At 38.9% G+C, this 12926-nt stretch overlaps 1 protein-coding gene across 8 annotated transcripts in view; it reads right to left on the bottom strand.

The window, feature by feature from the left end:
• Positions 1-9011: 9011 nt before the first annotated feature.
• Positions 9012-12926, bottom strand: part of LOC104602733 (AP-1 complex subunit gamma-2-like) — a 177320-nt gene continuing 173405 nt past the window's right edge. For 6 of the 8 annotated variants that reach the window (XM_088900252.1, XM_088900254.1, XM_088900249.1 and 3 more), the window contains one exon: positions 9012-9677. In XM_088900252.1, the coding sequence (XP_088756378.1) occupies positions 9582-9677 (96 nt within the window). In that variant the 3' untranslated portion in view covers positions 9012-9581. The other 2 variants (XR_016083803.1, XM_088900253.1) reach the window with 2 other exon arrangements.

Raw genomic sequence — 12926 nt, 5'->3', positions numbered from 1 at the left:
TATCGGGGTTTTGACCGGTTCAGAAGATGAATAGACCGGATTAAAAAAAAAATTATTGATACTGCCCGATACGTCCCTACCGGCAACATATCAGGTGTATTGATATTTTGAACCTTGTATATACCTTCGCCAGAAGAGATGTAAATAAAGATATTTATAATGTAATGTAGAACATGAAAGTAATTAGTAGTTTAGAGATGATTGCATTTTGTTTGGTGTGAGCATGAATTTTTCAAGGCTAAGGACAAAATTGCCATTGAATTTTCTTACAATTAAAGAAGAATTGAGACTCAGATTGAATATTGTGTTTTTGCGTGCATGAGCGTGATGAAATGATAAGATGGATGCGATTGAAGCAGGATGCTGCATGAATTCATCATTCATGGTTTAGCCCATATATATAACAAGTCGGCTTTTGTAATCCTGTACGTATGGGTGCGTGTGGATATATAATCAGACTAGAGACCTCATACCCAGCATAATCGTGTTTGTCCTCTGCTTAAGCTAACCAGCTGGGATGGACTTGTGGAAGATCGCCCTTAAGATCAGAGATAATTATCGAATGATAGATAATGAAAGTTATTGTCAACTAAAGTTGTCTAACACTCTCATACCTACTCTCATCCTTCATTTCTTTATCTTCCTGTTCTACTTCTAACATATATACATACAGAAAGAATGTAAATGGAATGGGTTTGCAATATCTTTTCCTAGGCCTAGACTAACTTGTATTTCTTCACAGGTTTGATATATATATGATTCCATTTTGTTGGTAAACAGTAATGTGACGATTTCGGATCTCCTACCCATGACACACTATCCCGTGAATTGAGAACATCTCTTCCTCCATAATACTATGCAGGAGAATGAAATATTCTTCATGTGTAACTGTGATGTAACCGTTTTTGCTCACGTACCAATTTTTGTGATGTTAAATTTTTTTGGCTAAGTACCTCGTTATTTGTCCTGATGGTGAAGTGCCTTGGTGATGAGCTACTTGGTGGCGAATTCCCTGGTGGAGAACTGCCTGGTGGCGAGCTCCATGGTGGAGAGCTACTTGGTGACGAGCTACTTGGTGGCGAACTCCCTAGTGGAGAGCTACTTGGTGGCGAACTCCCTGGTGGAGAACTGCCTGGTGACGAGCTCCCTGGTGGCGAACTGCCCGGGGGAGAGCTATGCCGAGCTGCCCGAGCTATGTTGAGCTCCCTGATGGCGAACTGCCTGGGGGAGAGCTATGCCGAGCTCCCTGATGGTGAGCTACCTTGGTGGACTCGTCATTTGACCTGCTCCTAGGCGGCCTGTAACTCAGAGGATGGTGGAGCTCCCTGGTGCAGTGCAACCCGACTGCCCTCTACATGAGGTGATCTCTTCTCCTTTGTAGGCGGCAGGAGCTGAGGGAAAAGATATTGCAAACGGTAAAACTTGTCACATCCCGTCAGAACCGGGGTACGGTGGTGAACTCCTCGAGGTTGTCAGGCTGGCGCTTGTGTTAGGCGGCCAGGTCGGCGCCTGGGTTAGGTTGTTAGGTCGGCGGGTCGGTGTCTGGGCCAGGTTGTCAGGCAGGAGATCTTCCTGCGATACGCCAAACTACTCTTCTATACGGAGCTACCCTACAAGTGGCGAGCTGCCCGGGGGAGCTATGCCGAGCTCCTTGGGCTATGCCGAGCTACTTGTGGCGAGCTCTGCCGAGCTACTTGTGGCGAGCTCTGCCGAGCTGCCTGGCTCCTTGGTGGCGAGCTCCTTGGAGCTTCCTAGCTTCTTGGAGCTTCCTAGCTTCTTGGCGAGCTCTTTGGTGAGCTACTGAGCTCGTGGAGTATGCATGCCGTTATAGTCCATCGGTGGGCGTCTTATGGGTTGCCGGGTTGGCCAGGTCGCGCAGGCCACGCCAGGCAGCGCGCAGGACGTGTGTAGGCCGCGCGCAGGCCGCGTGCAGGCCACGCGCCAGGCCTCGCCAGGCCGGCTAGGCCGGTGCCCCGGTGGGACACCAACTTGGTAAGTTGTTGCCTAGGTGTCGCCTGATTGTCACGAGGTGCCACGTGTTGCAATTTCACTGGAGGGCCAAATCTGCCCTCATCATATGGGTAGACGTGGATAAATTTTGTGTGGGCCGAAGATCCGAACTCAAATGTGACAAGTGATGACAACTCAAATTAATATATCATATGTACATGTGAGGACTGAGGAGACAATATTTGTAGCTTGGTCTTTTGTCCAAGGAACTGAGATGGTTCACAACAAGAATCAACTCTACATACAGATACAGGTTAACCTTCCATGCATCGTCGTCAGAAAGTCAGAAAGTTGCTTTGACGGAAGATGTGAACAAGGTCGGCATTTTCATCAACGTGATATCACCTCCAAAATGTCTTCAGACAGAGCTCAAGGTCGAAGCTTCCGGGAGGATAACTAGGACTGGCTGTAGCCTGTAGGTGGGGCTGAGGAGAAATCAGCTATGACAGTGGGGGTAGCCCTGGGCTAAAACCCTGAAATTGATCACGGCCTTGGGCCTTGGATGCATTGCTGTGTTCAAAGTGGGGACACAGCAATAAATAAATACGTTGAGGCCGTGATTCACGGATGGATTTAGGTCAGGTGAAGGCTAAACTCAAAGATTCCGCGTTCTGTGCACCCACCAATCACGTTCGTTCATTTCGAACGAGCGCAAAATGTGTAATGATAACGTAGGTTTGGCCGTCAACCGATTCCATCCAGTTCAATCGAACGCAAAAATACAAAATTTTTTCATTTTCTCTTCACACGAGTTCGAACCCCCCTTCTTATACTAATTTCGAACCCTAGCACCTCCAACAGTGAAAAGCTCATTGTCGCCTCAACTCCTCATCGGCGCCCTTGTGAACGATGAAGCCACTGACAAGAAGGGATAAATCGTCTGGCCTTTAGTCCGTACGTTTTCTTCCTCTTTCTCTCCCTCTTCTTTTTCTTCTTATTCTTCTTCTTCTTCTTACAAATCTAATGTTTTTTCCTTTCTATTTTCAACAGGTGCTAGGGTTCACCTGAATGAATGTTTCCTAGTGTGTTAGTAAATAGTAATGGACACATTAATGGGAATGGAATGATTGTACTTGCTCTCACTATCCATGTTTCTTTTTCGTCTTTGAAAATGGAGTGTAAATCCCGTTCAAGATAAATTTGCACATTGGTTTCATTTTTGATTGTGTTTGACGATATTATATTTATGCAGAAAACACATTTTACATTGTATTTTTAGATAATAAGGTGTAAAAGTACATCAATAAAAAAAAAAGTAAATTTACATTCAAGTGGCTTTTTGATAAAAAGACATACTTTATTGAAATTCGTGTTTACATTCAATACAATTAAAAATGTAAATTTGTTTGGTAAAAAGATAAATTTGTAGTGTAAAATTAACCCAACTTTACAATTTATATGAACATTTTTACACTCTACATATTTGCATTCATAATTATTTGCATCGTTTCCAAACACAGCTTTAGAGCCCAAATAAGAGTTTAAGAATTTTCTGCCTTCACCAATTAAATTAAACTTGAATATTTTGATGGATTAACCGATTAACTCAAAACACCCCAATTGATATTGATAAAGGTTAGTGTTAATGGACAATTGGACACCTTGATTAACCTAGGTACCAAACGCCCAGAAGTAGCTTTATTTCCGAGCTCTTGTTAATTATTTGTAGCCATTTGAATGGTTTAGCCTTGGTTTGGAATCCAACCAAATATATCTTTCACAAATTTTGAGCATTTATTCAAATAGGCAACACCTACACCAGTAGAGTCCCATCATCTAAGGGAACGATTTTTTTTTTTTTTGTAAATATCAACCTTTTCAGTAAAGATGACACAATGTATTTATAAGAAGTCCCTGCTCAGCTCAGGGATGTCAAAACATCATCTTATAATTACAACTTAAAAGCAAAAAAGACAAGGAAGCTTCTATCTGTTGAATGTCGGTTACAGAGGGGTGACTTCATGCTGTTGAACGTCGACAACAGAGAGGTTTCTCATTGGCTAGGGTAGCACCGGTGTGAGTTGAGGTTCGGGTTCTATTTGTTGAAAACAAAAAATCAGGAAGACTTTTGTAAGAAGAAGAAGAAGAAAATGCCAGAAAACGTGCCACGGGAATTCTCATCGGCGATGGACGATGGCCAGTGTGGTGTGCTTGCCGGTGTGTGGAGGAAAAAAGAGAAAATGAGAGGACAATTGGACACCTTAATCCAGACGACGTGGTCATCTCTCATTTGCGGGTTCACGCGTCTAGTGCACCGATGAACTCGGACTCAAACTCAAACGGGCGTAGCTGATATTTGAACTGTTTGTGATGGCGCAGGCATTCAAATATCAAAATTCAAAGTGAAAGTTGGGTTGACCAATGACCAATGTTTCTTGATTCCATTCTATTAGTTTAGGCCAAGTTTGGTTGGTGACATAGACACCGGAGCTGAGCTGAGCAGCGGTAGTTGGGATCCGCGGTGTTCCTCTTCCTCGTGTTCCCTTCCCTTCCCTCGGGGTAGGGCCTCAGTACACTGACCGTCAAAAAAGAAGATTGTCATTCAACAAAATCACGTGTCGGTGTGGTGTGGGCGTGTGGCCAAACTCACCTTCTTATTTCTCTTTCATTCCTTCAATCTACGTATTTAATTAAGTAATTAAAGGGAGAAACAGCGTATTCTGATTGGCTTACGAATTGACGAAATGCTGATTTCCCTATTTATTTATTTATTTGGCTTACGAATTGACCAATTGTTCATCGGAGGCATCAAGAAGTGTTGCAAAAATTTCAAGCCAAGAAGAGGGTAATCAAGCTGGGGATTGGTTAGCTAGATTAGGTTCAACAGTCTCCTTTGAGTTCTCAACCGAGGTCCCTTGCCCTTAGGACTTGAGCTTTATTTGTGCAGTGGACAATTGGGATAGAGCTCTTCTCTGTTAGGTGTTTCCCCCTTCTTGCATCAAAAAGAAAAAAAAAAATTAAGTTTCAAGCCCAGAACCGTTTAGGTGTCACTTCGTTTTTGGACCTATGAGATTTGTGGGGTGGATTTGATTTGTATCATTTTTTTCTCAGTCCACATAACTCATGACCCATCAAATTAGGCAGCTTCTGTCAACCCATAGAGGCCCCTTTTGTATCATTCCACTGTTCAGGACTCAAGCTATACAGAAAGATATGCCATTTTTAGTTTTTTATCGAGCCTTGCTGGTGATCATTTTCAACCTCTGGCCTGCAAAACCTTAGCCTGGCCTGGAAATTTCGGGTTTGGGCCTAGGTTTTGTGTTTAGGCTCAGGCGAGGCCCTCAATATATATATATATATATATATATATATATATATATATATATATATGTTATAAATTTTTAGGCCTGGGCCCAGTACTTTAGGTTCAGCCTGACCCACTTATATTAAAATATACAATAACAGAGACATGGAAATTACAAAATTGTCCCAACTACTTGTTAGGGCATCTTTCAACATAATTTAAAATGTCAGATTTGCCCTTTTAGACTTCTCTCCATCATAATGAATTTACAAAATGAAATTATTTTACTCTTTCTTAATCCGACTTAAGAATTTTTTTAGTTAAAAATTAAAAGTTCTTTTGAGAGTATTTTAGTAAATCTCCATCTGAATAATAGACATAAGGGTAAAATGGGTATTTTCATAAAAGTAATACATTAGGCCAACATTTGTTGGCACAATGATGGAGCGGAGTAATTGCAGGATTTTTCAAAATTACAGGGAGGTTTTTGTTAGAATGAAAAGGTTTTTATGATTGTCAAATACCTCAGGGCAGGTTCTTATATTTTACTCTATACAATATTTATACATATTTATGTGTTTTTTTATGTTATATTAGAAAGTTATAAGCGTGGGCCTGGGCCCGGGCTATAGCACTCATCATTGGTGTAAAGCCCAGTCCAGTCCACGATCACCCAACATTTCTCCAAAGGAAGAGAAAGTGAATAATACATGTAAAGAGTGAAACAGGATACAAATGCAAGGTCTGTTTCAGTATAATATATTAAATAAATTAATATTATATATAATGTTTTCAGTAAGTTTATTATAATTGGGTCCTGAGAATCGATTGATTTGGTTCTGGGTCCTTAATATTTTTTATTGGGTCGGTTCCAGTTCTATCTAAACCTAATCCAAACCTGATCCATTAACAGCCCTAGTGGAGATTTGGGATTGAATCCCGCCTACACCAAGGTTGGGGGATTATTATTTATGGGTTTGAAGCATGGTTTTTAAAACTAGATTGGACCGGACGGTTATACCGAAAAAAACTGGGGATTAGTCAGGTGATCGGTTTTGGTTTTCCCCAAAACCAGATTTTTGTCAAAAAACGTTGATTTGGTTAGCAAACCACTGACCCAAGCGGTTAATCTGTTCAGCCCGTTCAACGGTTTTGACTGTTTTTTAATTTTTTTAATTTTTAAAATTTTTGTGTTAAAATGAGCCATCTGTTCAGTTCGAACGATCGGACCATTAGACTCGACAACTAGACCCCTAACCAGTTCGTTGTCCAGGTCAATTTTAAAAACCTTGGTTTGAAGGATGGGATATCCCAGCTGGGTATTGGCATGTGTCCCTTTTATGATAATGTGTCCCACCAGGTCCCACAAGGTTAGAGGCTGAGGTTTTTAACTTGCCCTATGAGAAAGTGTTATTTTCACATGCTAGGACTTTTGATATGGTTTGTTGTATAAACTGGTTATCACAAAATGATAAAAAGGCACGAATTCCTTGAAGCAAAAATTGATTGCGAACAAACAGAAACTTATGTTTGGAAGGTGGTGCAAATTGTATCTGCTTCAGATTTGCACTGGAAACAAACACAGCTATACGTTTGGTAGAGTGTGTTATGGTGTATAAGAGTGGGACGCGCAAAGAGTGTTTTTTTTGGGTAAAATATAAAAATCTCCCATGAAGTTTCTGATAATCATAAAAACTTGGGACAGAAAATGTCAATAGTTATGAAATTACCCCGGTGTCAATGACAAAGAACTGATAGTTAGGTTCAGAACAGATCTTGACAATAAACGGGTTTTCTATTCTGATTTAAATGATGAGTCGGAGAGAGACGATAAAATCCCCCCGCAAGGAAATTACCACACAATGCCGTCTCCTGCCTGCATGCAGGATTCAAGTGGTCAACGGTTCTCTGTCCACACACGGCAATCTTTGGGTGTGACGAGCCTAAAAATGGTTGGCTTGAGATTATGATGGATCGCCATTTAGTTGCAGAAGATGAGCGTGGTCTTGAACAAGGAGTGTTGGATAACCATCCAATGAGCAGTTTAGAAATTCTTTGGTACGTTGAGCAGTTTGGAGATGTTGCACAAAAGGGGCATGTCTCATATCTCCCATGGAAATACAAGCTTACAAACTAGAGTTGAGGCCCCAACAATTGGACCAGTCCAATTGAAGATAGGGGTGTCAATTGGACTGGATTTGGTCTAATCCAGTCCAGTCCAATGTGAGTCCATTACAAATGGACTTGGTCCAATGAATATATTGGACCGGTCCAGAGACTGTCCAATCTGTTCAAATTCTTGTTAATTTAGATTGGTTTCAACTCAAATTCGGTCCATTGACACCTATGTTTTTATCTTCTAACAATGGACCAGATATTGGCTCAATCCAATATAAATTCATTATGGATGGACCAGGTCCAATCCAATATATCATATTGGTCAGTCCAGTCTGTCCAAATTCAATTTGTCTTATTGGTCTGTCCAACCTGTCCAAATAGATTTTGATTTGGACAGAATCCACCCAAAACCGGTCCATTAACACCCCTAATTGAAGATCTTAGAGTCACCAACTTTATTCCCCCTCTCGTACATTGTCTGACCATGTTAAAGCATAGTTGTCAAGGCGACAAGGTGTCCTTTGAGGTTTGCCTCGCCTAATTGCCAAACAGTTTTGTACTATGTATTATAAAATACTTTTTTATTCTTTATTTTTGACATTATCATTATAAAATAGGCACTATTAAACTAAAATTTTCATCTTTTGTATTTATATACTAATTTCCTTTTATTATTTTCTTATTTGTTAGGGTTTAATCAATACAAACATAACCAATAAGGAAGAACTTAAATTTTTTCCTAATCAACACATTTTCTACTACTACTTTTTCTTTTCTTCTTTTCCTATAACAAAAATAAAGGTTCAGCCCCTCTATTTTTTGAATTTTCTTTTCCTTTTCTTTTTCTTCTCATGAATATGTTGATTTTCAATACTTTAACATGAACTCTATACTTTTCTTATGAAAATTATGAATAATTTTTAAGGAAATATGGTTATGATATCTAGGGAACTACCCTAGTATTTATGTTTTCTACATAAAAAGAAAAACCCATCCCCTAACCTTGCCTTGGTGCCTTGAAAACCATGCATTAAAGATGTAGGCTACGAGTCTTGTATACTTGTATTAGTGAGACCTTGTCCAAAAGATTGCCAACAGACGATTCTTGTGAAATGCATGAATTTTTTGGGGAACCTAGTAACCTTTGTTACTGCAAAAGGTTTGGAACACATTGGAAGTCATATCTACAGGATATGTAGTAGGAAAAGAGGATAATGAGGATAATGAGGTGTGTGCCATTCCTCCTTGATGTATTCCTCCTCTTCGAGGATAGGAAATGAGGGTAAGAAGGTCAATAAGAAAGGAAAAGAGGATAACACGGGTATTTCAGTAAAAATAGATGTAAACTAATTTGCAAAAGGGTAAAATAGGTCTTTGAAAAGAATTGATTCATAGGTTTAACATTTTCCATCATGATCATTAACAGAAAGGAGGTTTTTGTCGAGTTCTTTAAAGATTCAAGGAATCTTTTTACTAAAGTGAAACTATAGGGGAGATTTTTATGATTGTCAGAAACTTTAGGAGAGGTTTTGTAATTTACCCTTTTTTGTCTTTTTGATAGATAACACGTACAAAGAGTTTGAGTGAGACAAATATACTGTGAACAGAGGAAAATAAAAGGATTTATATTAGAGAGAGAGAGAGCAAAAATAATTACTTTTCCTTCTTATCATTTTTTTTGTCCAAGCTATAAAAATCACACTCTAGGGCTCAGTTTGGAAAAAGTATAAATACAAATATGTAGAGTGCAAAACCTTACATTTTCTATTATTTTGTATGTATTAGTACCCTACATATTTGCATTTGCACTACTTCCAAACTAAGCCTTAGTTCCCGATTTCCCAATAGCACCGCAATGTTCTAACATCTCCAAGAGTGTAAAAACAGCACCTTGTGTTGACAAAAATGACCGGAGAACAATTCTCCTCTCCCAGTTTCCCTTTCTCTTGCAGTCTTGCTCAGAAAAATAAGTACTACGACTTCCTCTTCTGGGAACATGAGAATGTGAGATCATAATGTACATAAACCACCAAAAAAAAAAAAGAAAAAAAAAAGCCAAAATGACTATCGACAAAGCCCAAAGACAACCTCTGTGGATTTATGCTAACTACTACAATTTACATAGGGCAAAATTAATATGGAAACCAACACCGCACCCCACATTTCAGACGAGCAACAACAGGTTTCCCCACAAGGACTGACTTTAACCTTACAAACCAGCTGGAAAATTGTTGATTTGTCCTTGTTCAAGAACATCTTGGTTGTTCACTTTGTAAGCTATTCGTATGCGCATGGCTAGAGGTTTCTGACAACAGCAGTATTGAAGAATTCAGTGCTTGAAAACCTGAACTTTGCTAATATGATCCAGCATCTAACCAAATGAAATACTACTCCACGTGGTTACCAATGATGTGGTACATGCAAACTTAAGCTATAACAATTTACAAGTAATTCCATATTTTCACAACAAAGATAATATTATAGAATCAAGCTTTCATGTTTCTATAGCGCAATGTATTTATCTTCTATTCTTCTCAGGATAGCATTACCAGGAGACCCCAAGACAAAGGGGCTGCTTGACAATGGCTAAAGTGAATGACATTGATTTGTCTTTTAGGCCCCGTTCGCTTTTCGGTAAGTTACTTACCCGGGTAAATGCAATTACCTGGGTAAGTTTTTCCTGGGAAACACTTACCCAGGCAAGTGTATTTACCCATGTTCTTTTATTTCCCAAGTAAAAAAGAGGAAATGACCATTTTAACCATAAAAATTCATTATTAAAAGGGGCATTTTTGTCCCATTCAAGTGTTGGAAGCTTTCCCCCCAAGTGGGAAACTTATTTACCCACCTAGGAGATGGGTATCACTTACCCGGGTAAGTGATACCCAGGAAAATAAACTTTACCTGGTCCCCACATTAATCTGAAAAAAAAAAAACATGGGATTCTTGGTCAATGGGAACCAAAATCCCATTGACTCCCCCCTCTCAAAATCCAAAAAAAGAACGCCCCATTAATGTAACTTTGTAAGTTTTTTAAGGAGGGTGAGCTCCTTAATGTCTGAAGCTGAAGTTGGGTTGATTACTAAATCCTTGAATCTTTTATCATTTAAATATTTTATCTACTAAAAGACAAAGCAATATATCCCTCAGTTCAGTCACTTCATCTATACCAAATGGCCCCTAAGCTGTCAAATTGCCTATAGCTAAAAAAGTATAGCATTTGCCAGCACAAACACTAAATATCATTCAATTGTAAACTTATTTGTCACGTATTATTGCTTCAACATGGTTTCTCTTTTTCTTGACCCAAAAAAAAAATGTTTTTGCTTTAAATGTGCTTTGACTTGGGTACTAACAACGAAAAGCCATATAAACTCCTATTAATAATAACATTTACCAAAGGATTTGTAAGCTGTAAATCTCACCCAACAACAGTAAAACAGAAAAAAAGAGAAGCCTTAAAATAGCAAGAAAAAGAGAGAAGATAATGAAGGAAAGGAGAGAAAATTGATAAGGAGGCCAAAAAAAACTCTCCAGCTGCCTTGGTAGAACATTTATATACTGATTAGAAATTACAATGAAAAGACCAATGTACCCCTGCTGCCCTAACAGTGGTGTGGTCCCAAATAACTTTAAGAACAACTTAAAATTAAAACACCTAAAGCATGCCCGTTAAATCAAAAAGAATAAAAGGACACTAATAAAAGACTAGAAGACAATAGGCCCGACCCATAAACAAGCTGGCCATACACTTCAGCCCATTACATCTGCAAACTCAACACTCCCCCTCAAGTTGGGTGTAGATATTAATCATACCCAGTTTGCCAATATCATTCTCCAATTTAGTTCTTGCAACTCCCTTTATAAATATGTCAGCAAGCTGTAAGTGAGAAGAAATGTAAGGAAGACACACTTCACTAGATGCAATACTCTCTATAAAGTGTCTATCCACTTCTATATGCTTAGTCTGATCATGTTGCACCAGATTATGAACTATACTGGTGGCATCCTGATTATCACGATAAAGTCTCAATGGTTCTTCCATACCCAATACTTTCTCCAAGCAATGACCTTAGCCAGAGTACCCAAAAACACTATAAGCCATGGCTCCATATTTTGCTTCAGTACTAAAAAATGCCAGCACTAACTGCTTCTTACTTTTCCAAGACACAATGTTCCCACCAACAAAGGTACAGAAACCAGAAGTTAACCTCCTATAATCTAATGAACCAGCCCAATCTACATTAGTATATGCTTCCACCTTCATATTCCCACGATTTCAGTACAAGATTCTCTTGCCAAGATGCTTCTTGAGATGAGCTAAAATCCACCCTACAGATACCAAATGGGTGGTCTTAGGAGCATGCATGTACTAAACACACTAACTGCATAAGATATATCTGTCCTGGTCAGACATAACAGCTTGCCAACTAGTCTTTGATAAACCTGCAATATCCTCCAGGGCATCACCTTTCGTATCCAAAATCCTATGATTCTATTCAATAGGAGTTCAGCAAGTTTCACCCTCAATTTTCTTGTCTCCTTCAATAAATCTAAAACATATTTCCATTGGAAGACAAAGATGCCATGGGTTGACCCAGCCACCCAATTCCTAGAAAGTAGCACAAACTTTCCAAATATTTCGTTTCCAATTCCTTATACAAGAACTCCAAGTGATTAATCTTGGCTACATCATATCACCACAATCACATCAACATATGCAATCAAAGCAATTAATAAATCACCCTTTCTCCTAATGAAGAGTGTATGGTCAGACTATGACTATGAGTAGCCAAATTTTAGCAATTGCACCCTTGAAGTCTTGAACCTATCAAATAACGTCCTTGGCAATTGCTTCAACCCATATAAAGATTTCTTCAGCCTAAATACCTTGCTACCTTTGCCATTAACATAGAAACTAAGTGGGAGAGTCATGTAAACTTCTTTTTTTTTTATGAATAGTCATGTAAACTTCTTGCAAGTCATCATTCAAAAAAGCGTTCTTTACATCAAGTTGGAACAATGGCAAGAATAATGAGACTAATAATGAAAGTTGAACACTTGAAGTCTGATGGAATTCATCTTTGTTACCAGAGAGAATGTCTCTAAGTAGTCTACTCCATACACCTGGGAATATCCCTTTGTTACCAACCTTGCCTTGTACCTTTGAAACACCCACTTGCATCCCATTGGAGTCTCCCCTTCTAGCATGTCTACAATCTCCCTAGTTTGTTTTTTTTCACAAGGCATCCATCTTCACCTACATCACATCCCTCCACTCAGGTTTTGAAAGTGCTTTCTAGACATTTCTGGAAAAGAAATAGAAGAAATAGATGTGAGAAAAACCTGTACTAAGGAGAAAGGTTTGTAATATTGCCAAAACACCTAAAATATATATCTTTTTTGTTAAAAAGAACAAAAAATGCAGATTAAAGAGAAAAATATAGAAGGAAAGAGAGTATTGCAGATTGTAGAGTTTGCAAACTTAGCTATCGATCAAGACTCGAGAGATTTAATAATAGATTTTTTTGTCTTGATACCTTTTTCCTCATTT

This window comes from Nelumbo nucifera, chromosome 3 (assembly GCF_055504915.1).
Source record: "Nelumbo nucifera cultivar China Antique chromosome 3, China Antique-T2T, whole genome shotgun sequence".
In the NCBI taxonomy this organism is placed as follows: Eukaryota; Viridiplantae; Streptophyta; class Magnoliopsida; order Proteales; family Nelumbonaceae; genus Nelumbo; species Nelumbo nucifera.
The sequence above is the reverse complement of the archived record's forward strand: the minus strand, read 5'-3'. Positions and strand labels throughout refer to the sequence as shown.